The sequence below is a fragment of the Brachyistius frenatus genome, unplaced genomic scaffold (assembly GCF_029030835.1).
Source record: "Brachyistius frenatus isolate BFR_SWC_R1_liver_20210118 unplaced genomic scaffold, ASM2903083v1 Contig_55, whole genome shotgun sequence".
Lineage (NCBI taxonomy): Eukaryota > Metazoa > Chordata > Actinopteri > Embiotocidae > Brachyistius > Brachyistius frenatus.
In genome coordinates, this window is record NW_027210654.1 from 217,409 (window position 1) to 241,665 (window position 24,257).

The 24,257-nt window shown below is 42.7% G+C and overlaps 3 protein-coding genes across 4 annotated transcripts; all 3 read left to right on the forward strand.

The window, feature by feature from the left end:
- The first annotated feature begins 2,084 nt into the window (after positions 1–2,084).
- panx2 (pannexin 2) lies at positions 2,085–6,813 on the forward strand. The gene is made up of 6 exons (XM_069705293.1): positions 2,085–2,241; positions 2,352–2,574; positions 4,011–5,125; positions 5,366–5,501; positions 5,918–6,103; positions 6,275–6,813. Exons 1-6 carry the CDS (start codon positions 2,185–2,187, stop codon positions 6,592–6,594), a joined length of 2,037 nt encoding a protein of 678 aa, XP_069561394.1. The 5' UTR covers positions 2,085–2,184; the 3' UTR covers positions 6,595–6,813.
- Positions 6,814–8,593: 1,780 nt separating this feature from the next.
- trabd (TraB domain containing) lies at positions 8,594–18,276 on the forward strand. Its single transcript, XM_069705243.1, has 10 exons — positions 8,594–8,643; positions 9,332–9,372; positions 10,164–10,230; positions 10,721–10,887; positions 11,627–11,767; positions 12,355–12,465; positions 12,554–12,693; positions 13,738–13,910; positions 14,730–14,826; positions 14,954–18,276. The coding sequence occupies exons 2-10, from the start codon at positions 9,349–9,351 to the stop codon at positions 15,123–15,125; spliced, it is 1,092 nt and encodes a 363-aa protein (XP_069561344.1). The 5' UTR covers positions 8,594–8,643; positions 9,332–9,348; the 3' UTR covers positions 15,126–18,276.
- Positions 18,277–18,366: 90 nt separating this feature from the next.
- selenoo1 (selenoprotein O1) lies at positions 18,367–24,070 on the forward strand. Of its 2 annotated transcripts, none has more exons than XM_069705241.1 (9): positions 18,367–19,038; positions 19,298–19,501; positions 19,589–19,766; positions 20,128–20,258; positions 20,368–20,645; positions 20,732–20,900; positions 21,370–21,555; positions 21,814–21,970; positions 22,221–24,070. In XM_069705241.1, the coding sequence occupies exons 1-9, from the start codon at positions 18,497–18,499 to the stop codon at positions 22,440–22,442; spliced, it is 2,067 nt and encodes a 688-aa protein (XP_069561342.1). In that variant the 5' UTR covers positions 18,367–18,496; the 3' UTR covers positions 22,443–24,070. The 2 variants fall into 2 exon arrangements, with proteins under 2 accessions (XP_069561342.1, XP_069561343.1); XM_069705242.1 differs by having other exon boundaries at positions 22,221–22,433.
- The last annotated feature ends 187 nt before the right edge of the window (positions 24,071–24,257 follow it).

The following is a 24,257-nucleotide window of genomic DNA, read 5'->3' on the forward strand; positions in this document are numbered from 1 at the left end:
TTCTCTTATCTCATACACACACTCACAGCAACAGACACACACACACACACACACACACACACACACACACACACACTGAATCGCTACACTTGATGTTTCGTCTCCGGCTGGCTATTCGGGAGCTGTCCGCTGCTCAGGTGCTGAAACGGCTCGTCATCTGCAGGCAGCTGCAATTCACTGCAATGCAATGTCTCTGGTGGGAGTGTTGCCCCTCTTAGAACACAGCACTGGGAAGCTTCCTCACCAAACAAGCTTATTAGGATGTAATGATCTTCTCACCCTCATGAAATGTTCCTGCAGTGATTCCCCTCTGGGACTTACTGATTGTTAAAAGTAATGATACTTTGTGGTGTTTTTCTCCTGTGTACTATAGTATTACCGGGAATGCTGTCGTTATCAGATTTCTTTCCCCAGCGTCTGAGAATAAGTATCATTTCCATCCTGAAAGTTCTTCCTTCCTCAGCCATTATCTAATTAATAATGAATGAATGGAGCTCCTCTCCTTCAGCTTTAGTCCTGGAGCCTACAGCTTCATCACTTTCCAGCCGGCCGCTCCGGTCATAGACATGTTGGATGCTGTTGTAGCCAAAGAATGTGGGATTCCCTCTTTAAACACCGGCCCAACTGAGGGGCATAATCTGTCGGACTGGAGCAGTGCCACCGGCTCACAGACAGTTCATTCTCTAACTGAGCTTCCTAAAATGTTGCACTGTCCCTTTAAATTTAAATTATGCAAACTTTACCTCTGCTGATCTTCCTTGAGACAGTCTTTGAGAATAAAGTTACCATCAGTACGGGGGAAAAAGTGGAGCGTATGTGCTGCTATCCCAGAAGGCACATCATGTTCTCTTTTTCAGGTATAACACCAGTGGCTCCATGATCTCAGCATCAATGTAAGCAACCTTGAACATTGTTCTCTGATAATATTTGAAAGGAATTCTCTCCTTATAATCTTTTCACCATGTGTGTGATAGGGTCATACAGTTGAGAACATTACCTGTCCTCTGTACTTGTAAAACCGCAGTCTCAAGACTCCCCTCCCCAAGATATGGAGTATAGTTTTCATCCTTGGAACAGAGGGTTTGGCTGTTAAGGATTTTATATAAATGAGCTGTGTGTTAGCACAATGACAAGAAAGTGAGAGGAGGGCAGGGGGAGTAATGGAAAGAGAAAGAAAAAGAGAAAGACGGGGAGCGAGAGAATGAGAATTATTGATGGGAAGGGGTGATGTATTCACACTCTTTACCAAGGACATCAACATAACCTTCAAGTGAAATGTGCATGCAGCAGGCAAAGATTCACCCTGCACAATTCCTGTGCATGCATATGCATACTTGTATGTGTGCATACATTCACTCTCACAAACACACACTCAGGCACCAACGGTAAGACATCCCACTGATGTCACTTCAGTGTCTGAGTTCACCCCCTTGTGTGAACATGCTGTTCTACAGAGATAATGATCACCAGCAGTCCAGAGAGGGGCAAGTGGGGTGGGGTGGGGGGGGGGGGTTAAAACTGCAGAGTCAGTATCCAAACAAAAAAGGTTGTTCATTTCTCAAGACAAATAGAACTACTTTTTACTCAGATTTAAGTCAGCATGTGTCCCCAGACTATAATCTTGCCCTTTAGTGTCCTTTCTGGATCAAAGGCAAACATCCCCCTCAGATGTAACCACATTCACACACTTCACTGGTCAGAGAGGGAGGATTAGTAGTCCTCAGCCACTTTACTGAATTTTAGAGGATGATGAATGGGAACAGAGAGTTTTTCCTGAGGAAGGTGTGAGACAATATGAATTCAGACTGTGGCTCTTTTGAAACTAACTTGTACTGTATCCCAGAAATATCACCTTGTACCTCTATAATCCACACACTGTACCGCCTCCAACTGGTTATCTGTCTTTCAGGAACTGGTCAGCGCTTCCCCTGACCGAAGCTCATGTAACGACTCCTCTTCAGCCAACAATCACTCTCCCCCGGGACCGCAGGGACACGTCCTAAACTCAGCTCATTCCTCAACCTGCCACACAGAGCGGGGATGCAGTCAGGAGAGGCCGAGTGAGGAATGTGCTTCTGAACATTATGTGTTTTCTTCCAAAAGAGCGGAGCTGCATTCAACTGTAGAAGAATCTGAGCTTTGAGGAACACAGGCCGCACAGCATGACCCGCTACTCCGCCACACATGGTGGCAGAGGCTGAAGTTGGCCACACAATCTTGCGTGTGTGTGTGCCTGCGAGTGTAAGTCACACGCATCACACAGTTTTGACTAACTACAGCAGGGAACGTCGGGTCTCTCCTCTGGCCCAGAGGGGGGTTTAAAGTGTGCGTTCTTTGCGTTCCGGATGCAGAACATCCTCGATCAGAACTTAGACATGGCCACAGCTCTCCTCGCAGGCGAGAAGCTGAAGGAGCTGATCCTGCCGGGCTCCTCTCAGGATGAGAGGGCCGGAGCGCTGGCTAGCCTCATGGTGCAGCTCAAACTGGAGCTGCCCTTTGATCGTGTTGTTACTATTGGGACGGTCATCATCCCCATCCTGCTGGTCACCCTCGTCTTCACAAGGAACTTTGCAGGTGAGACGCTGACTCAGCCACTAGCAGAACAACACTGCAGTTGTGTGCCCTCAGATTACTTTTGACATGTTTTGTGACAGAATTAAGAATAGGTTTGTAAGAGTTTTGGGACAGAGACATACTCTTTCTCTTTAAAAGCTGCAAAAATTCACACACATCGAGACTTACTAGTTACACATACAGTGCTTTACGTCATCTTAACAGACAGCAATAAGAGGAAATTTAAGTAGGAAATGAGGCAGCAAAGAAATGGAGAAGTGAGATGGATTGTAGGGCGGAGAAAGAGGAGAGTGTTTGGTTAGAAGGCAGAGCGGAAGCGATGGATTGGAGGGACATTAGCTTGTTGCTGAGTCAGGCTCTCTGCAGTATGTAACCAGCTGGGACTGAGCATTTAACTTTAGTAGCAAAGCAACGTGGGTGTTCAGACAAGTCTAACATTCTTTAGACAACTCGGCACAAGGAAAGCCGAGGGGCTTCTGGGATTTGAACAAATATGTTCAGTGCACAGCATATACTCCTTATCCCCCATAACATTAAAGAATAAATCTTTGTTTTGAGAAGGACTTTTTTAAAAATGGTTTTCAAAGAGAAATACCCTTCTTTCTTTTTTTTTTCTTTTTTTTTTTTTCTTTATAATCGAACCACTGATAATATCATATGTCACAGCATTACATTCAAAATGTCAAAAGTGAACTTACTGCAACACCGAAGCACTCAGACTTGCACATAATGGACATACAGTAGCTTTGACAGGAAGGGCTGTTCTCACTTCCTCTATCTGAGCCTGGCAGATGTTTCTATCATTTCAAAAAGCGGCATCAGTTTGAGACACACAGCACTTTGTTCTGAACAGATGAAGGACTTACAAAGATGCTCAGAGATACTGCTCGCATCAAAATGAAATGGAGATGAGAAACAAGCTATTTCCGGAGAAGATGTTAATGGATTATTGAACGTTGTATCTAGGGATACAAATCTCAATTTTAACTAGGTTATTTTAAGCACTATTTGGAAGAAAAACAAAGATTAGTATTTAAATTATTACTGAAATAGTCAGTTTTGAACTTCTGCTGCATTTTACAGTGCCACATAATGGTTACATGGTGGACAGTGTTGTTGTGTGCCTTTGCATTTTCAGATATTTCAGGTATGTTTACCTTTTTGTTCACTTTCAAAAAAGTGGTGTAGATAAGATTGTTGAAATTTGTGATTTTGATTCGTGTATCTGATTGGATAACCTCTCGTGGTATTTACTCAACTGGCCAAATAAAATTTGAGAACAAAATGTTGCAACTGATAGAAATGCTGACTGAAAATAAGACGGCAGAAAAAGAATGCAGCATTTTTTTTCAGCTATTATACATCCAACTGTAAATTGTAAAATGAGATATAATGAGATATAATTGACTGATTGTTCCTCTGTGTGCTTTCCTCAGAGGAGTCCATATACTGTTACACACCACACAACTTCACCCGAGACCAGGCACTGTATGCGAGAGGCTACTGCTGGACAGAGCTTCGTGACGCTCCCCCTGGTGTGGAGATTCAGCTTTGGCCTTCACTATTTGAACACAAGTTCCTACCCTACGCCCTGCTGGCCTTCGCTGGAATCATGTACATCCCTGCTCTGGGCTGGGAGTTCCTTGCCTCCACACGACTCACTTCAGAGCTCAATTTTCTGCTTCAAGAGATTGATAACTGCTATCATCGAGCTGCCGAGGGCCGAGCCCCGAAGATCGAGAAGCAGATCCAATCCAAAGGACCTGGCATCACGGAGCAGGAGAGGAGGGAGATCATAGAGAATGCAGAGAAGGAGAAGAGCCCCGAGCAGAACCTGTTTGAGAAATATTTGGAGAGACGAGGTGAAAGTAACTTTTTGGCTAAGCTTTACTTGGCTCGCCACCTGGCTATTATCTGCCTCAGTTCCATCCCCATTTCCTACCTGAGTGCCTATTATGCCCGCCAGAGGCAGAATGAGTTCACCTGTGCGCTTGGTGAGCCCCCAGACATCAGCAGCTATTCAGAGCTGAGGCTCAGGGTCAACTGTAAGCTGCCTGCTGTACAGTTGCAGCGCATCATGGCAGCAGTGGATATAGCACTGCTCTGCACCATGAACCTCATCATCCTGATTAATTTGCTACATTTATTTGTGGTGCGCAAGTCCAATTTTGTATTTGACAAACTGCATAAAGTTGGAATTAAAACACGGCGGCGCTGGCAGAAGTCTCAGTTCTGTGATATTAACATCCTGGCAATGTTCTGCAATGAGAACAGGGACCACATCAAGTCGCTCAACCGGCTGGACTTCATCACGAACGAGAGCGACCTCATGTACGACAACGTAGTCAGGCAGCTGTTGGCTGCACTTGCACAGTCCAACCACGATGCTACACCCACTGTGAGAGAATCTGGGATACAAACAGTTGATGCCAATATGGATCCTTCTGATCTCAGGGTAGGCGATATGGCCGGGGAGCCCCTGGTCATCAAAAGACCCCGCAAGAAAATTAAATGGATCCCTTCATCGAATCCTCTTCCTCAGTCCTTCAAGGTGAGACATCTGCCTGAGAATAATTGTGAGACTGTTCCGTCGAAACAGAATATCTGTCAAGCCTTGTTCACTGGAGCACACAGATCAAAATCCTTCCCACTAAGTAAATGTAACTCTTGAAGCAGTTCTCATCTAGGACTTCCAAAATATGTAAAACTACAAATACTGTTGGCCTTTGAGCACCTGAACTCTACTTTAAGATTTTATATAATAACCTGTTTTTGTTTTCCATTCATAAAGGAACCTCTTACCCTGACACGCTTGGAAAATAACACCAAGCCTGACAAACTCAAACCACTCAGACGCAAAACAGTGGCAGACGGCATCATGGCACCACTTCTGGACAACAAGAGCACACAGTATTGTGCAACAAAAGGTATATAGTGTACTAGGACATGTTCAGAAAGAAAATGTACATCTAAAGCTGCTCTAATCAATGTTTTTTTTTTTTATATTATAATGGGTAAAATGAGTGTGTGATGGGCAAGGGAAAAGCCTACGGAGAATCCCCTCAGCTCTACAAAGCTGTTGTTTAGCATCATGTCATACTCATCAGTGTCATTTCCAGATGCAACAGGCAACAGTTTTCAGAAAATAAAGTTCTGACTACAAACACCAGCATGAAACAGCAAAGAGACAAATTTAGGTCGGGCCAAACCAGAGCCAAAGAGCCAAAGAATGTAAATCAAGGCTCATGAAGAGGCCGTTTTACGTCCATTTTGAATGAATGCCCTGCCCTGCTGCTGTAATATTTAACCTCCTTTTAAGCCAGATATTTTCTTTTAATTGCAGATATGTGTGGGATGGAGAAAAAGCATCCGCGCAACTTCTCTCTGGACGTCCACCCGTACATGCTGACGATTCGTAAGCCCAAGGTGGAGGCCGCAAACGCAGTACCTCTACCCTCAGCGCACAACATGGACACAGTGTACCTTGAAGGCACGCACACTATTGTTCATGTGTCTGGCGCCATTACCGGTAAGCATAGTGTTTTTCTGAAACCGTCCAGACAATGGGCATGATTATTTACCATATATTGTTCGATTAAGTAAATTCCACTTGATTAAGATTGCTTGTTAAGACATACTGTAGGCCAATATTCTTTACATTTTTGACTTTTCTTTTCTTTTTCTATGCTTGTATTTTCAGAGACTAAGGTTTGCTCTCCAGAATCAACCAAAACTGCCTTTTCTACAGTGACCCTTCCCACAACTACATATGTAAATGGCGTGAGCCCCAACCCTCCCTCCAGTGAGGACGCCCTCAGTCCCAAGTCCTCCCCTCCACAAACAGGGCCTCTCCCCCAGACCGAAAACCCTGAGGCTCAACCACTGCCCCTGACCATAACCCCCACGCACCAGCTGCTGAGTATACATCATACGCTCTTTGAGGCAGAAGAGGATGAAGAGAACAGAAGGGACAGGCTGGCAGAGAGACCTGGAGAGCTCATCGCTGCTGGTGAATGTTGAAGAAGAAGGAAAAAGAAAAAGAGGATTACCGATTGAGATTCTTTTCCCTGACACTGCACTCTACGCACATGTCGATAACCTCCTTCTAACAGACACTCTTTGAATTAACTCACACACTTACTTATGAGGGGACTGAGCTGACTGACGAGCAGTAATGGGACAGCTGGAAAAACTCTTGTGGTCACAAAAGGAAAAAAAAAAAAAGAACAAAAAGAAAAACTGAACTTCCCGAAAGGATAAAAAGACAGAAATATATGTTTGCTAGTAATGACCAGTGTGTTACTGTAGGAATTGATGTCCCCTTCACGTCTCAGGATGACTGTGTACAGCAAATCACCCACCAATGAAACCAGCAGTGATATAATTCAACAGGGTGCTACAGTGCAGGGTCAAAAAGCTATACTGAAAAGGCATAATGACAGGATAACCGGCGATGAGAGATGGAGTGAGCTTTCTAATAAAAAAAAAAAAAAAAAAAGGCAGACACTTTAAAGGACTGCATTATGGCTTCAGACAAAATGTATTTTAAACACATAATAAAGCTTAGTCCCTTTATCCCAATAGCCACGTAGAAAGGTAGCTCATGCAATACAGTTGTTGAGATCTGCACAATTAATATGCAAAAGATCACAATATATTTGTGGCAATAATGTAAGCGCTTAAAGCATCATGTTTCACAAAACGCTATACATGTTTAGACACTGTATATGACTCAGTGTTCGTGGGGTGTTTAAAATATAGCACAAGTTTTATGACTATTGCCATTTCACCATTGCTTAGGAGCGTGTATCGGATCTTGACTATATTTGCACGTCATTAATATTAGGTAAATTGGCACATTTTATAAAGGGACAGCAGACTCTACAATTAAAGTGTGAATTTGTGAGACAACTGCTCAGAGAAACTATCAGATGTGTCTAACAGATAGATGAAATCCAGTAAAAAAAAAAAAAAAAAAAAAGGTTGTAATATTGGTGTGTTCCTCTTGAAAGCTCTGTTATAATGAATGGAGCAAGACTCCGTGGTAAAGGAGATTACTTTTTGTGTACTGCTGGCTATTTTGTGGGAGTGCCGTTATGTGAAGTGAATGGACCGATGACTTGATGTTGAATTGTTTCTCGCTGAGGGGCTTATCACATGATGACGAAGCTTTTTGATTATCTACTGGTTTGACACAATCTAAATTTCTCTCTGTGAATCTGTCCTGTCTCACATTTTGCTAAGATCCACTTTACCACCAAAAACAACCCACAAAAGAATGAGTAGTTAGAATAGTTGATTTGGTATTTTTAGTTAGACCAAGGTATGTTAACCCTTTTCACAGGGAATGAGTCAGCGGTCAAGGGGATGGGCTCATAACACAATCTCTCCATACACAGTTCTTGCAGCTGCATATATGATTACAAGAAATTCAATAAAGGAACTGCCTGCACTGACTGACACACCATCATGACATCTACTGTAGAAGAAATTAGTCCTGTAGTGAAGGGCTTACCTATACACAGTATAAGTAGACCTATGCGCAATCATCTTTTCTTCTGGGGCATTAAACTAAACACGCACTCTAAGGCTTGTGACTTTCAGCCTACAGTTATCCATAGTTTTGGTGAGAATCCATCTCTATAGGCTTGCTCAAAATCCCCTTGTTAGACTACTCAAGCACACTAAATGCATCCAAAAGCACTTTAAGACTAGTAGCACTAGTGTGTCTGAGAGCATGTTTTTGTGACACAGCTCTGCTTATAACTGATTATCTGTGTTGATTTTCACGTTGGTTGTGGCGATAAACCTCTGACACACTTAATGCTAGTTAACACGACCAGACTTTGATTGTAACGTGTAAAATGTTGTAATGGGGAAAAAAAAAATCAATAAAAATAACCTTTTTCTTTATAAAATAAAATAAAAAATAAATTAAAAAAAGTACGCGCGTCCCGTGAATCAATGACTACATGTACCAGAATGCACCGCGGCTGTCAGTTTCAGCCGAGCACTAGTGCTGCTGCACCGGTGGTGAAGAGCACTCTTGCAGACGGGCTGGCTCACTCAGTAAGTAGCAAACACTTGTTTTTGGACAACTATCGTATGTATTGCCGAATATATTGCATTTGTAAGTGTTGCCTGTACTATAAAAAAAAAAAAAAAAAATTATCCCTTTTTTTTTTATTGTGTAAATGTTGTCTTAAATTCTTACCAGACTTGCTCGCTGACGTTAGCTTTGAGTTAGCTGTGGCTGGTAGCTAACCGGACCGAGGTTAACGTGAGTTACCGTTCACACGTGATCTCACGTTTAAGCTCGTTTCCGGACCTTCCTGCCGTGAAGTCACTCAGTCTGTCCAAGCCTCCTTACTTTTAAAAAAAAAATTTTTATATATATATATATATATTTTTTACCCATTTATGCGCCTGCTTCGTCGGAGATAACGTTACCTTTTTAAAAAAAATTTTTTTATTATTTTTATTTACTCTCATAATTCAGCCCACTTCCTTCAACAACATCATAACGTTTTAACTGTTCGCTTCGTTTAGACAAGTCAACAACAACAACTGTTGCCATAAAGCAACGTCAGCAATCACCGTACTGTATCTGGCTGTCAGTGAACGCATCACCGGTGTGTGTGTGTGTGTGTGTGTGTGTGTGTGTGTGTGTGTGTGTGTGTGTGTGTGTGTGTGTGTGTGTGTGTGTGTGTGTGTGAGAAAGAGAGAGAACTAATGTATTCCGTCTGCTCACACACAGCTGTCGGTGCTTCAAACATGGACCAAGACAACAATTCAGAGGTTGGTAAACAGAAGAAACCCGCCTGTATTTCTGTTTAGGAGCGACTGAGAGAGAAAGGATGGCTTTTTAAATGAGGTTTTTTTTGTTGTTGACAGATATTCAAACTGTAAGGGAACACACCAGGCAGCTTGCGGTGTTGTGGGGGAAAAAAAATAAAAAATTCAGATCCTCTGCTTAAATGAAATAACCTATACAACAATGTAAAATACTCAATTACAAGTAAAAATGCCTGCATAAAAAGACCTACTTCAATGAATGTAGCAGCAGGATGTAGTTAAAGTATTTAAGTACCGGTTTGGTCTAAAAATCTAAAATGTGACTCTGACTAAATACTTCTTTTTGTAAGACACCAGAAGAAAAACAGGTTGGAAACCACTGTTTTAATGTGTGTTGTATTTTAAAATCTTGTGATTTCATCCATTGTGTCAAATCTTCATCTGAGAAGTAACTAAGGCTGCCAAATATATGTAGAGGGTACAATATTTCCCCCTGAAATGTAGTGGAGTTAAAGTATGAAGTAGCTTGAAATGGGAATACTCAAGTAAAGTTCAAGCATCTCCGAATTGTACTTGGGTAAAAGTACTTTTCACCTGTGGCAGCTTGTCTGTTCTCATGTGATGCAATGCTATTCAAAACAAACATGTTATTCTGTTGCTAAACTGTTTAAGTTGTTTGTCAATCACCAGTCATGTGCGATTACCCCATCTTTCTCAAACTGACAAGACTTGGAAAGGACTTATCTTTTAATCGTTTGTTCAGGTAAACATGCCTTCTGTGTTCGGTATTACAGGATGAGTCAGTCGGCCCATCAGAGAACCCTTCAGAAGAGGAACTGCCTTATCTACCTCCAGGACTCTGTAAGCTCTTTTTCTTTTCTTCCTGTACTTCATCAGAGAGATGGTGTAATACTTTCTTTTTTCGTCTTCTTCTTCTTTCTTTTTTTTTAAATGACCACTTCCTGTGTAATTATCTCTCAGCCTGGCAGTTCATTGCAGTAGACCTGTCAGTACTATCATAGTAAATCTGCATGGCACAGTACTAATTGTTTTACTAACTCTATTCTCTTTATAAGAAAGATTTCCTAAAGCTTGGCTGATAGTTTTTACTATTATGTAATGCTACTGTCTGGAGAAATGTTTTAATTCTTCCCAGATAGTAACACGTCATCTGTTAAGAATGCCGTTTTCCTCGATATAAATGCATGCGCAACACATGAAGGAACATTTCGGAGGAGTTTAAAGTACATATGTACTTCAACATATCGTAGTAATAAAGATATTGAACATTATGTGTATTTTTGTATATTTTCCTGTCTGTTCAGCATCTGTCTCTGCTGTTCCTGTCTAGCGGACGGTGAAGCGATGGAGCTGCTTTGGCAGTTGCGAGCGCAGCGCCGCCAGGCGTCGCCTGACCTCCCAGAGACGGTGACCCGTCTTACCGCCCCTGACGGCAGCCTCCTGTACCTGGTGGGCACTGCCCATTTCAGTGACAGCAGCAAAAAAGATGTTGCCACGGTGAGCAGATGACAAATACATACAAAAAAAAAAACCCAGCATTTTTGCAGTGCATAAAGCCACTCACCCTTTTAAAATGTGATATGCTGTGAATTGTCAGTGAAATGATGTGTGTAATTCTGTGAATGTGGAGACGTGCTGTAACGTAGCACAGGTGATAATGAGCTGGCCCACCTGTATAAATGGTAATTAAATTCAATCAAGTGTGTCAAGCATAATCTTGTCTTCTTTGTATTTGTTTTGTCTCTTCCCTACATTCTTATGCCCTCTTATTGTTTGTCTCTTGTCTTACATACTGTAATGGTAATTCTCCATACATATATTCCCCAGATGATGTCATATATTCTTTATCTAACACAAATGTTGTATTTGTTCTCTATTGCACACGGTTTGGTACATTGTGACTTCGACCCTGATAACTAATGTTCCCTCAGACGTTGGGGAGTACAACCAAAACCATACAGGAGGATTCTTCCCATGCAGGGGAGTCCTCCACCTGTTATGAACAGAGATAGCAGAACTCCCCTCATAAAAGACTCTTGTTTTCTTGTTTCTCACTCATTCTCACTACCTGCAGACGGCTCATGTACTCTGTGTGACTGTGATACCTCTTTGCAGAGATTAAAAGACGACAAAGGCATTTGGCGTCAGAACCTTTTTTCTTTTATTTTCTCACCAAGAATTAGATCAAGAGAAAATCCACGAAACCTACCGACTGCTCTTTTTCTCCCTCACGCAGACGATCTGCGCTGTGCAGCCAGACGTGGTGGTGGTGGAGCTGTGCCAGTACAGGGTGTCAATGCTGAAGATGGATGAGAATACACTGCTGCGGGAAGCCAAAGACATCAACCTGGATAAGGTCCAGCAGGCCATCAAACAGGTCAGGCTTTTCAGAATGATGGGTGGTGGAGTGAGAAGCAGCAAGAGCAGATCAAATGGCGAAAGAAGAGGGGAATGAGACAGAGGGAGAGGTGGAGAGAGGTGGGAGGCCTCCCAGAGTAAAACAAAGACAGTACATTAGATTCTGAATAAGGCAGTGATAGTCTTGCTCTGGTTTCTGAAACACAATGAAGAGGATTACAGCGTGTACTTATTGTTAATGGAGAAATAAATGGCGCTGGTGGTTGATGCAAAAGCAGGATCAGCTGTCAGGAAAGAGCTTTTAGTCTACTCTGCACTTGTGCGTTTTGTCTTAATGCTTTTCCAAACTGAAGAGCTTGTGTTAGACGGGTTGTTTCAAGGACAGCTGTACTTGGTAGTAGATGTTTCAAGATGTTTGAACTAGTCCAAGAGGCTTCTTCAGTTCCAACTCCAGAGCTCAGAGGGTCTCAGTGACCTCGATGACTGACAATCTTCACAGTCCCCAAAGAACTACAGTCAGAATACTAAATACTCACATTTAAAGAGTGACCACCGAGGGCCCATCTGTTTCTCTGTGAGTGCTAATTTATTCCCTCTGTTTGTCAGAATGGGCTGATGTCTGGCCTGATGCAGATTCTCCTGCTCAAAGTTTCAGCTCACATCACAGAGCAACTTGGCATGGCACCTGGGGGAGAGTTCAGGGAGGCTTTCAAAGAGGTAAATGATACAAAAGAAAGTACGTTGCTCGTTTGTTGTGTTTATTTTATTCTTTTTTTTAATCTTGGAAGTTTTTCTCTCCACACAGGCTGGACGGGTGCCATTTTGTAAATTTCACCTTGGGGACAGGCCAATCCCTGTGACGTTCAAGAGGGCCATTGCTGCTCTCAGTCTGTGGCAGAAGGCCCGCCTGGCCTGGGGTCTTTGCTTCCTGTCAGACCCAATCAGGTATAAACTCACCATGATCTCTTTTTGTCACACACTGTCACAACAGTCTTTTTTAGCAGCTACTACTCAGGACTGCAGCTAAAGAACGGGACGATATACGGTCCTACATGTGACTCACATATTTAGATTTCCCACCCCCACAAAAACATGATTGACAGTGCCACATTTAGAGGGAAAAAAAAAAAAACCTGTTGTTTAAAAAAACTTCCCACAGTTTGAAGTGTTTGTTGTAAGAAGGGTTCCAAAATGTCAAAATCAAGGTTATAAAAACAAAGTTTAAATATAAATTTATAGTTGTGAAATTGTGGCTGTAGTAGCAAATATTTTGCCAGGGACAAATGCAGCCTCAGTATATGTGAGCATCATGACTATTTGTGTGATGTGTTTAGAACTAGGCCGTGTGCGCCTACACATAGTTTCCAGAGTGCATGCAACTCTGCCAATTTTTTACATGGCAATGTGTGCGATATACGACAGGAAGCTTTCTGTATCAAGTGACTGCGCATCCATCTTCCAGCATCTCTGAGATGGAGCCTGAAAATTGCTGTTACATTCTCTGGCCTTCCCTGGAGGGGCCTAAACAGAATATATGCCTCAAAGTTTCTTTTGAAAGCCAATTTTGCAGAGCACTCTGACTGAAAAAGTATTTTTAAGATCACCACTTACTATTTTGTCACACTTCAGGGACTAGAATCTTTATATTTTTACACAGAAAACACTAAATGATAAATTGAGTCAAAATTAGGATCATTTTGAACTAAAAAAACTGAAAATATTTAAGAGTAATTGCTGCATACATCTTGAATAAAGATAATATAGTCCATGCTAATTTGTTTCCAAAACACGAGTAAGAAATGTGACATAATTAAAAATAATAATAATGTGTTTTTTTTGTTTGTTTGTTTTTTATCAGGATGTACACATTTCTCTTTCTTCACTCTACTATTTCATGACAAAAATACTCTTGTGAAACGAAAAGAAAAATGTCATTTCTGGTTTACGTGATCTCCAGCCAACTGTGTAACATTGTGTGTCATGTTGCAGTAAAGAGGACGTAGAAAAGTGCAAACAGAAGGACCTGCTGGAGCAGACCATGTCTGAGATGATCGGCGAGTTTCCTGCTCTCCACCAAACCATCGTGGCGGAAAGAGACATCTACCTCACGCACACTCTCCGCCAAGCGACACGCTGTGTGGAGGCGCCCTCTAATGCCCAGAGTATGTATTACACTACACAATAAGCTGGAAATTATATACTGTGTATCTTTTTGGTTTCAGCATATAGATTTTTTTTGTTAGCCCTTTTCTTTTCTCCTTTACATGTACAGTATGTACATTATATAGTTGATTTTCATTCACACATGTCATAAAATGTTGTTTTGTCAATTCAGTTTTTTTGTTTTGCATGTGCTTATTAGACTTCAACAAATGTTTTTAACTTTATTTTTTTATTTTATTTTTTTCCAGTGTTGCATAGCTTTGCTTGATACAGTTTTTTTTTTTTTTTTCCTGAAAAGAAAAAGAAAGAACTATATCTAAAGAAAGCATTGTCTATCTAACATCAAATGTGTTGCTAAATTGTTGCGTAATGGCAATGTAGTTTGAACGTGACAGAAACTACTAATGGAAACGCTGAGTCATATTTGATATTACATTTTTACTATATTCTGCAGTGACGGGGGACATTTTTGTTCTTCTTTTTTAGTGACTTTAAATCTCACCCAGTTTTCAATGGAAAGACGCAAAAATGAATGTGTATGGAATAATATTGTAGTTTGTCGGTTGTCCATTTGATCTGTGAAGTTAATGTTGGGGTAACGAGATGTTTGATAATTATTTCTGTCATTTATATGATCAAATCTAACTTTAGCATGTGATATGCTAATTCTTTTTTTTTTAAATGTTATTAAAGTCGGAATTTTCTCAGTGACACAAGCGATGACTTGCTGTTTCATACATGATGTAAATATGGAGAAATTGAGGCTGTAGAAGTGATTGATTGTTTCTGTAACCGTACATTTGATATTGTCTTTGTAGAAGTGCCTGCTGTGGTGGTTGGAGTGGTCGGGATGGGTCACGTCCCTGGCATAGAACGAAACTGGGAGAAGCAGCTCAACATTAATGAAATCATGAGGTATGTTTGTCATGTTGTTGGACACTATCCTGTACATTATGGATATTTAGTACATGAAACATTCAGTGAGTTTGCTTAGCTTGACAATACCACTGCTGCTCTGTTTGTGTGTCTGCTTCTTCTTCAGTGTTGCACCTCCCTCACGCGTTGGATGGGTGTTGCGCACAGTCATAAAGGGCGTCATGGTGGGAATGCTGGGATATGCCTGCTACCGTGCCGGAGGAGGTTTAAGTAGAGCCCTGCTGTCTTTACCTGCAGTCCAATCATTACTGGACACACTGCGGCCGCTCCCTGCTTGACCCCCACTGGTCTTCTCGAAGCCATCAGTGACATGACCCTGGATCTAATAAAACAATGCATCTCACCAATGGCCTTAAAACAGGAGGTGAGGCTGGAGGAAAGGGTTCACCAGCCCACACGATGATCTAACCAGGACCTCGGGGGTTAGAAGGCCCCCCACCTCATATTAATGTCCCTGTATACACAGCAGGGCTGTACTGCCAAAGAAACCATGACAGTACTCTGAGTTTTCTTGCATATTTTGTGCAAAATCCTGCATTTTGAAAGATTTACAAATGCCAATAATTCCCTCTGAGTAGGTTTATATTTTCCCTTAAATGGCTTACGCGCAGTTTTTATTTGATGAGTATCATTGGAATCACCCTCAGTCACCTGCCGGTATGATGGAGACATTTTCTGAGAGGATGCTCGACCTTCTTCCTTTCTGGTGCGAACCAGAATCGTTGGTTAATGGCCCATTTCAAGTCCAGCACTTTATGAGACTGGTAAGGTCTTCTTCTGTACACGCAGCCTGTGGAGGTGAAAAGAAAGTAAAATACAAAGTCGTAACTATAGTAAACAAATTAGAAAAATGTTGGCAAAGGAACTGTGTGACAACCCTCAGTTTTTATACTTAATGCACCCACATGTGCGACCCACGTGGTTAAATGTCAGAAAAATGCCTGAATTGGAAGGTTGACCATTATTCTCCTGATTCTTGATCAATCTAAGGTTTAAAAATATCCACGAAATCCTCAAAATTCACATACAGGATTAGCATCAGACAAAACTGATTGATTTCCCATGCGCACGGTCCTGCCAACATCAACAGACAAGTGCCTCATATTGCAGCAGTAAGGGCTACTGGTGAACTAAATGGAATGTCAAAAACTTGTGGCATATGCATCTTACACATACAAATCGTCAATGCAAGTTTCTAAGATTTCTGTCTTTGTTATTACATGATATGCCTGTTTTATAAATAATGATGCCCTAAATATAGATGCGTAGTTTATGTTGACTTAGTTTCAATTAGCTCCTACATTTTATGATCACTCATACATTTAACAGAGACCTGATGCAGGACAGACTTCAACAGGCCTCAGGAAGAGCAGTGCATAATCTTGTTACTTGTGTATTTGATTGTACCTCCAATATGAGGCACCCAAACGTCTGGACTTTGTTCCATATCTGAGGATGGATTTTTACTTGACTCAAACACTGTATATGTCTCATATACAGGCAACCATGTCTGAAAAAAAAAAAAATCATCACATGAGAACATCAAGCATTCAGCACACCAGCTGCTTGTACTTGTACGATATATGCATCGTTATTTCCCAGTCTGATCGTGAGATGGGATCAGGGACTGAGATGATGAAAATGTAATATGTTTGTTTCCCTCAAATTAAGGATTGAACCTGACAGTCATGATATCCTGATGGACTTGTTTTGCCTACTATTAAGGAGACTGACAGTTCAGGGTGGTCAGAATTGGGAAATAAAGCCTTTCGCTGATATCACTGCTGCCTTCGACCCTCCGTTTGCCTCCGTCGCTGAGGCTTCTTACCAACACTTATGACAAGTTGTTTTCAGTTCTAAGTTTGACCTAGAATAATCTTCACCTTAATTTTGACTAGTCATGATCACATTGTGACCAGTCAAGATATCTGCAATGTCATTCTGACTGTTTAAAATGACAAATCAGAATTACACATCACTAGAAAAAAAAAAAAAATGAACTCGACTCGTCACACATCCTAAATGACAGTTGCCGGTATCTGTAATTCATTCCACAGTCGTCCAAATGATAGTTTCAGATATCCCAAACATTATTATGACGAGTCCAGATTTTTGTGCATGACGTTGCTCATGCGAGGGATCACGCTGGATATCGTCGCAGCAAAGCATTTGAACAGCAGCAATGGTGGTTGCTGATAAGATAGAAAATGGAGTGAATTACAATGAGCTTATTAAGGAATTTGTGGCGAACTGGCGTTCAATTCACGAGAGTTGTGGGAGGAATTTACAGCAGTTGCTCTGCCATAGCATGTTTGAACTGCTTCTGCCTCCCAGTTGCCGTAGCTTCTGAAATAACTACAGATATCTGCAACAGCATTTCACCTTGACAAAACTAATTCAAGGTATTTGTTATGACATTTGGGCAAAATGAGTCAGAATGAAAGTTAAAGATATCTCAAATTTGGCATGTCTCTAATCAAAATTGATTTAAAGATACTGATAACTTGATAATAGATATCTACAATTAAATTATGTCTGTTCCTAATTCCAGTTCGAGATATCGAAAGTATCATTCTGACTCGTTACAATTTAATTTAACATATCTTAAAAGGGAAATGTTGATATTATAAAATAATGGGGAATATTATTAATTAAAGATATCTTGAGCTGGAATTGTCAGAATTCAATTGGGGATGTTGGAAATGTCAATGTGGATATCTAAAATGTTGTTTGCTGCAATCTGCAATTCAAATCTACATATCAAGTGTAGCCATTTAACATTAAAGCAGCTTGTCATAAACCCTGACCTGTAGCCACAATACAGAGCTTCATACTGCATGTGTAAAAATGGGCTCTGTGACATACCTGGAAATATATGGGAAATGTCCCAATAAATGTAGCTGTCTGAACAAGATAATAATTGCTATGGACCAACATCAATTTCCAGATAATCCCAATCTTAATTTGATGCATTTTGTGTACAATACTCATATCATTTACTGTAGATGTATTTGTGGGAGACATAAAAGGAGTTAATTAACCCATTTTGTGATCCATTGAACTATGGTTCATTTCATGTTAAAACATAATCAGACCACTTGTCAGATACCCACTTTAATCTGATCATCTGTCTTCCAACTGAAGTTTCAATTCTTATGAGAAAGTAGAGGACTGATGTAGTTCAACCTCTCAATTCGTCTGCAGTATAATAGAGTCGAAATGTTTTGTCCGTCTTCCTGTCACATCATTTGCAGTCTACTGTATGCTCGAGAAACGCTGAGTAGCCTGTATGAATGCCTGTACTTGTAAGATTTGCTTCCCTAAACCTTTGTGTTGTACCGTCATTGTTAACATACGAAACATTGCGTCTTTGATTCAGTAATGGATTATGAAACATTTTAAGTAAAGATAAACTATATTTGACTCACATTTTTGTCGTCCAGTCTTTTGATTTCATTCAAATAATTTACTTTGCTAAATATGGAACACATTTTGTTCCGTCTTTCCTGTTTATTTCCAATCGGACAACTAAAGCTGTAACGCCGCATCTCGCAAACATCCGGTGTAGCCTGCAGGGTTATGAAAGCATGATTAGCGACTGCTTTATAACTGCGACAGCAGCTACAGCCAGTCAGATGGACTACTTTGGATGGCTTATTTAGGACCGTCACGCATCTTTCTTCCCGGTGTGTCCGTGTTCAGACTCCTCAGCTCGGTCGGGATGGACGACATGGGTCTGGCACTGAGTCGTTCCTCTCTGGAGCGGCTCAACTTCGACAACCTCGCCCTCAAGAAACTTCCTCTGGACGCGTCCGAGGAGCTGGGTGCGCGGCAGGTGAAAGGAGCGTGTTTCTCCCGGGTGACGCCGCAGCCGCTGACCAAGCCTCGGTTCGTGGCTGTGTCTCACGAAGCCCTGGCGCTGCTGGGGCTCGACGGAGAGGAGGTTACCAACGACCCTCTGGGTCCAGTGTACCTCAGCGGATCCAAAGTTATGCCTGGATCTGAGCCCGCTGCGCACTGCTACTGCGGCCACCAGTTCGGCCAGTTCGCCGGGCAGCTGGGCGACGGGGCGGCCTGCTACCTGGGGGAGGTGAAGGTGCCACCCAGCGACGATCCCGAGCTGCTCCGGGAAAACCTAAGCGGGCGGTGGGAGATCCAGGTGAAAGGAGCTGGACTGACCCCTTTTTCCAGGTACAAGAGGTTGCTTTCAGTGTCAGTTTGTGTTGTGCTCGCAAGATGATGCATTTTTTTTTTTAAAACAACATTTTTTTTTAGTTGTATAAGAAGAGACAGGTGTGACTAAATGTAAAAACACGAGAAAATGAAGTTCATATTGGAATGGCAGATGTGTGTTGGTGAGAGGCAAGAGTTTTAGACCCGTGACAGTGGGTTGTCCAAAATAGTTCCGGATAATGATGCTGTGTGTATATTGCGCCGCTCTCCTCCACAGACAAGCTGATGGCCGTAAGGTCCTGCGCTCCAGTATAAGAGAGTTCCTGTGCAGCGAGGCCATGTTCTTCCTGGGTGTTCCCACCACCAGAGCGGGCTCTGTAGTGACCTCTGACAGCAGGGTCGTACGGGACGTGTACTACAGCGGCAACCCTCGCAATGAAAGATGCTCCGTGGTCCTCCGCATCGCTCCCACCTTCCTCAGGTGAGTGCATATTATCCTCCCTTCGTCCGTCGCCTACGTCTGAGCTCCTCGTCGTCTTTACACAGGAGCTGTTTGTCTCGTGCGCAGGTTCGGATCCTTCGAGATCTTCAAGCAGGCTGACGAGTTCACGGGCCGTCAGGGTCCCAGTTATGGACGCGATGAGATCCGAGGTCAGATGATGGATTATGTCATTGAGGTCTTCTACCCGGAGATCCAGCAGAATTACCCGGACCGGGTGGAGAGGAACGTGGCTTTCTTCAGAGAGGTCAGAGCGCACAGGTCTCACCTGCTGGTCTCAGGCAGCGAAATGGTTCTTTAGAAAGGTTTTATCAGCCTGGAGTAGATTCAAGGCCTAGAATTACAATTAAAGCCAAGAAGAATTGGATCCTCTTATCGTTTTAAGTTGCTGTAGAGGGTTCAGTGACTGCTTGTGCTGAGTCACCGTGCCCTCAGCTCCATATGGGTAATTAACAAGGATTGAGGCTTATGACATTTCCTGATCTAATTAGTAAAATAAACCATATCATCTTTAAAACCCATCAATGTTTTTGGATTAAGTTATTTTTGGTGATACAATACTCGTTCATCTGTAATTTGGGATGGCGACCGTCTCTTCCTGTATGCAGGTGATGCTCCGCACGGCTCGACTCGTGGCTCAGTGGCAGTGTGTGGGATTCTGTCATGGAGTCCTGAACACAGACAACATGAGCATCCTGGGACTCACGCTGGACTACGGTCCGTACGGCTTCATGGACAGGTCAGACCGTCTGTCAACATGATCACACAGTTCCTAGTAGAAAGAATAGAGAAACGGTGACTGTTATCGTGCTGCACACGGGGGAATAACTGTCCTTACCCCCTTTCAGGTTTGATCCAGATTTCGTTTGCAATGCCTCCGACAATTCTGCCCGGTACTCGTACCAGGCCCAGCCGGCTATCTGCAGGTGGAACCTGGTGAAGCTAGCAGAGGCTCTTGCTCCAGAGCTGCCTCCAGAGCGAGCTGAGGCTGTTATGGACGAGTACATGGATCTGTTTAACGGCTTCTACTTGGAGAACATGCGGAAGAAGCTGGGCTTGCTGAAGATGGAGGACCCCGAAGACGAGATCCTGATCACTGAGCTGCTGCAGACGATGCACAACACAGGTGGGATAGACGTAGGAGAGCATCATTCATTTGTAAATGACTACTGGTGCAACATAGCAGTAGCATTTTCTGTCCCTCTGCTTCAGGTGCTGACTTCACCAACTCCTTCCGTAGCTTGAGTCAGATTTCCTGTCCCACTGAGGGAGAAAGTGAGGGAGAGGAGGACCTCGCCAAGAAAGCCACAGACCTCCTTCTGGAGCAGTGTGCCTCCTTTGAGGAGCTCAAGGCTGCTAACAAACCCACCATGGATCCACGGTGAGCTGGCCCAGGCCACTACATGCTGTACAAACACACTGTGTTTTGCCTTGTTAGTTGTGTAGGGTGAGGAACGACGCAGGAAGACCATTGCTGCAGAGGTTAAGGTAAATGAAACACTGCATCTAAGGATGCAGATATCTCTAAAAAAAAATCTAGGGCATTGAAGGAGGAATGAAATGGTCCAGAAACCCCTTTAACTTGGACACGGGGAATAACTCAGCCGAGTTTCTTCAAGGTTTTAGCCCTGCCGGAGACGACATGTCAGTGATGAGGTTGGGCTCTCTGTCCATCCAGTGTTGGAGTCAGTGGGCCAGACTGCCATGAAATTTAGTTTAAAAATGTCCAGCACATGATTCCCATTATTCATATTCAGTTAAGCGATGGCTCTGTGCGGTGGCAGCCCTCATCCTGCGAGTGCTGTGGCGTGCCGATAGGGATTATAACGTGTTGCGTTTTCTTTCGTCAGTGAGCTGGCAATGCTGCTCTCGATGGCTCAGAGCAACCCGGCGCTGTTTCAGATGATCTCCGACAGGGTGACAATAGCGAGGCAGTTAGACCGACTCAGCAAACTGAAAGACCTGATGGAGACGAGCCAGGAAGAGCTGAAAACCAAACAGGCTGAGGAGTGGACCTCCTGGATCACACGATATAGGTGAGATGTAGGGGGGGGAAAAAAATGTATCGGCAACATTTTGTTAGCACGAGATGAAAACGAAGCACAGTATGTACAAGAGCAGAGGGTGGAGCAACTAAATGGACCGGATTAGAGTTGTTTTTTTGGGGGGGATGGTGATGGGTGGAAGTGTGACTGATAAAAGGGGAGTACTGAGAGAAAAAAGGAGGAAATGGTGTGTCAAGACTGATATTGTTCTCTCACTGTGACTGTGTTTTGGTGTTATCTCTGCCACAGGAAACGTCTGGCTCGAGAGCTGGAGGGCCAGAGTGATGTGCAGGCCGTGCAGGAGGAGAGAGTTAGGGTGATGGACAGCACCAACCCCCGCGTGGTGCTCAGGAACTACATCGCCCAGAATGCCATAGAGGCTGCCGAGGGCGGGGACTTCTCCGAGGTCAGGTTCTGGTCCATTGTGATACTTCACCTCTACATTTTCAATGTTAATTTACTGTAATCTAATGCCAAAGTCTTGATCTGTGTTGCCAGGAAGTGTCTGTACAGCACAACATTTTTTTTTTGCATTTCTGTGACTTGAAAGTCCCAAAATGAGGATTAAAAGGCACTTCAATTCCCTTTTGCTCTCTTCAGCTTCAGTGTTTCACTTTCGGGCGTTCACCTGCTTTCACTTCCTGTCTGTGCTGCAGGTCCAACGTGTCCTCAAGCTCCTGGAGAAGCCTTTCTCTTCTCAGCCAGGTCTGGAGCTTCCCGCGTGGGCGGGGGGAGGCGCTGCGGCCGCGCAGGCAGAAAGGGACGAAGGAGAGGAGCAGCAGCAAGAAGCATCCACATCTACGTCCAGGAACCCCGTGCCCTACGACAGCAAGCCCCCAGCTTGGGCCCGAGAAATATGTGTCACATGATCTTCGTAATAACTTCCTTGACTGTTAGCTTTCCTGCCATGAAATAATAAGAGAGTTTAATGGTGCGTAATTCATATTTTTATACCTTTTTCCACCCTCCACACTCTCTTGTCACCGTGTAACTCTGTTACTTTGGCAGGTGGCATCAAGGAAGTTGACATGAGGTATGACACTTCACAGATTAGCTAGGTGATACAAAACAGACAGGAACTGTGTTGAGCTTGGTTGCACAAATACGTAAGATTATTATGTGGCCATTCTGAGTGAAAAGCTTTAGAGCCTTTGTGAAATGGACTTGAAATAAGAAGTTTCCTTCTGCTGCTTGGCATTTACTACTTAAAACTGGATGCTGCAGTGAGCTTTAAAGCTGAATTTAGGGAGTTTTACAAAGAAATGATTGGCCATTACATTCAGGCCATTGCCAAATGAGTTCACGCAGTGCTAATTGAGCTTATCACGACCAGGTAAATCTCTCCATATTTCTTACAGTTTATAAATCTGGTGAGAGACCAGATTCCCACGCTGGCCGGATGAATGCCTACTGGTCATGTTCTCTGGACAGAGCATAAACTCGGGAGACTTTTGCGGGCCGAGCCAGTTAACTCCTGCTAACTTGAATTAGGATATGATAATTTAATCGTGCGGCTCTTCTAGATTTTCCGAATGTAATCCGACTGAAAGGATCGTATCCTGAAAGCAGGGCTGTGATGCTCAAAAACAATTTATCCACTGTTTCACAGCCGCAGCGGTAGCGACAGAGGAGGCTCCAGCTGACTCTGACATAAACTCATTCCAAAAGTGTTTTTGTAATTACTCCCACTGACGGAAGGGGGAGACGAAAGTCCTGCGTTGCACTTTTGACCTTAAAAGATGTTATTTTGATACCCCGGGGATTGGCTGAGTCACACTTGAATTAATGGGTGGAATTTTTGTGGAGGCCTCTGAATTTGAGATGCATCAACCGAGAGAAAACAACTGGATTTGTATCCAGTATTTTACACGAGTGCAGTCCATACAATACATTTGGATTTTTGACTTTACGGAAACACAACTACGCTCCACTTTTCGCTGTCTGTTTGGTGTTTGATTAGCTATTAATGACGAGTCAGACAACAAGTCCTACAGTGACCCGTCTGACTCTGATAAACTGGGGTGTCACCTCAACATATACCAAAGTGTGTGTTTGTGTGTCTGTGTCTGTGAAGAGAGAATAATTATTTTATATGTGAAAGGGAGTGATTGCACTCGATTTAAAAAAAAAAAAAAAAAAAAAAGCTGCAGTAGATAAACACGCACAATATATTCTCCTAGAATATAAAAGCTTTGACTTTTGTCAATGTTGTAGCCTCACTTTATGGGCATAGATCCACAACCATAACTAGCCATGTTATCAAATGAGCACTGAAACTGTAACTTCCAGTTCAAGATAAGGAAAACCGAGAAGTAGATGTCATATTGGATTATTTCAGGTTGAAAAAAAGGAGGAAGTTTATTGCAGATTGTGCCACTAAGTTGATGAGTTGATGTTTAATTTTTGTTGAACATAATATGAAATGTACAGTTGAGCTCTTCCTTAGGTGTAGCCTTAGCATCAATAAAATCTGCACTTCATCGACAAAATTGTGTCCCTGATTTTTTTTTGGGGGGGGAAGAGGCTTACCTACAAGAACTCGTTTTATAAAAAAAAAACCCAGCCCCACATTTTTATGTTGTTCTGTGTAACATTAGTATTTTAATGTGCCGCTCATTTAGCATATTGTTCCATATACTGATTGCTATTCATATTAATGTCACCATAATTGTCACTATTATAATACAGTTTGT

Excerpts from the sequence above, each read along its gene's own strand:
- panx2 (XM_069705293.1), top strand. The coding sequence starts at position 2,185 with ATGGTGGCAGAGGCTGAAGTTGGCCACACAATCTTGCGTGTGTGTGTG. Across the intron at positions 2,575-4,010 it reads CTTCACAAGGAACTTTGCAG|AGGAGTCCATATACTGTTAC; the intron begins GTGAGACGCTGA and ends TGCTTTCCTCAG. Across the intron at positions 5,126-5,365 it reads CTCTTCCTCAGTCCTTCAAG|GAACCTCTTACCCTGACACG; the intron begins GTGAGACATCTG and ends CCATTCATAAAG.
- trabd (XM_069705243.1), top strand. The coding sequence starts at position 9,349 with ATGGACCAAGACAACAATTCAGAG. Across the intron at positions 11,768-12,354 it reads TCCAGCAGGCCATCAAACAG|AATGGGCTGATGTCTGGCCT; the intron begins GTCAGGCTTTTC and ends TCTGTTTGTCAG. Across the intron at positions 14,827-14,953 it reads AACATTAATGAAATCATGAG|TGTTGCACCTCCCTCACGCG; the intron begins GTATGTTTGTCA and ends CTTCTTCTTCAG.
- selenoo1 (XM_069705242.1), top strand. The coding sequence starts at position 18,497 with ATGGCTTATTTAGGACCGTCACGCATCTTTCTTCCCGGTGTGTCCGTG. Across the intron at positions 19,039-19,297 it reads GGACTGACCCCTTTTTCCAG|ACAAGCTGATGGCCGTAAGG; the intron begins GTACAAGAGGTT and ends TCTCCTCCACAG. Across the intron at positions 20,901-21,369 it reads AAACCCACCATGGATCCACG|TGAGCTGGCAATGCTGCTCT; the intron begins GTGAGCTGGCCC and ends TTCTTTCGTCAG.